Raw genomic sequence first — 235 nt, 5'->3', positions numbered from 1 at the left:
TACGTGCTGACCGGCTTGCAGGGTGGGCAGCCCAAGCATCTGCTCCTCGTCGATCCTGAGGGAGTGGTGAGTCCACGTAACGCCCCAGGGAGGGAGCTGGGCTCAGCCCGGGGGGGGACCTGGGGGTTACAAGAGCCAACAGGGCACTGGGCTTCCCTGCCACTTCCTTGGGGGATGCCTCTGGGCTGGCTTGGGGGATGGAGAGGGCCTGGTGGACCAGGCTGCCCCGCCCCAG

At 68.1% G+C, this 235-nt stretch overlaps 1 protein-coding gene across 1 annotated transcript in view; it reads left to right on the top strand.

Annotated features, from left to right (window-relative positions):
* Positions 1–66, top strand: part of SHC1 (SHC (Src homology 2 domain containing) transforming protein 1) — a gene marked incomplete at its 3' end in the record, with an annotated part of 3,335 nt that extends 3,269 nt beyond the window's left edge. The window contains 1 exon segment of the mRNA XM_009709826.1: positions 1–66. Coding sequence (XP_009708128.1) covers positions 1–66 — 66 coding nt within the window.
* Between the last annotated feature and the right edge of the window lie 169 nt (positions 67–235).

This window comes from Cariama cristata, unplaced genomic scaffold (genome assembly GCF_000690535.1).
Source record: "Cariama cristata isolate BGI_N322 unplaced genomic scaffold, ASM69053v1 scaffold24150, whole genome shotgun sequence".
Taxonomy (NCBI): Eukaryota; Metazoa; Chordata; class Aves; order Cariamiformes; family Cariamidae; genus Cariama; species Cariama cristata.
The sequence above is the reverse complement of the archived record's forward strand: the minus strand, read 5'-3'. Positions and strand labels throughout refer to the sequence as shown.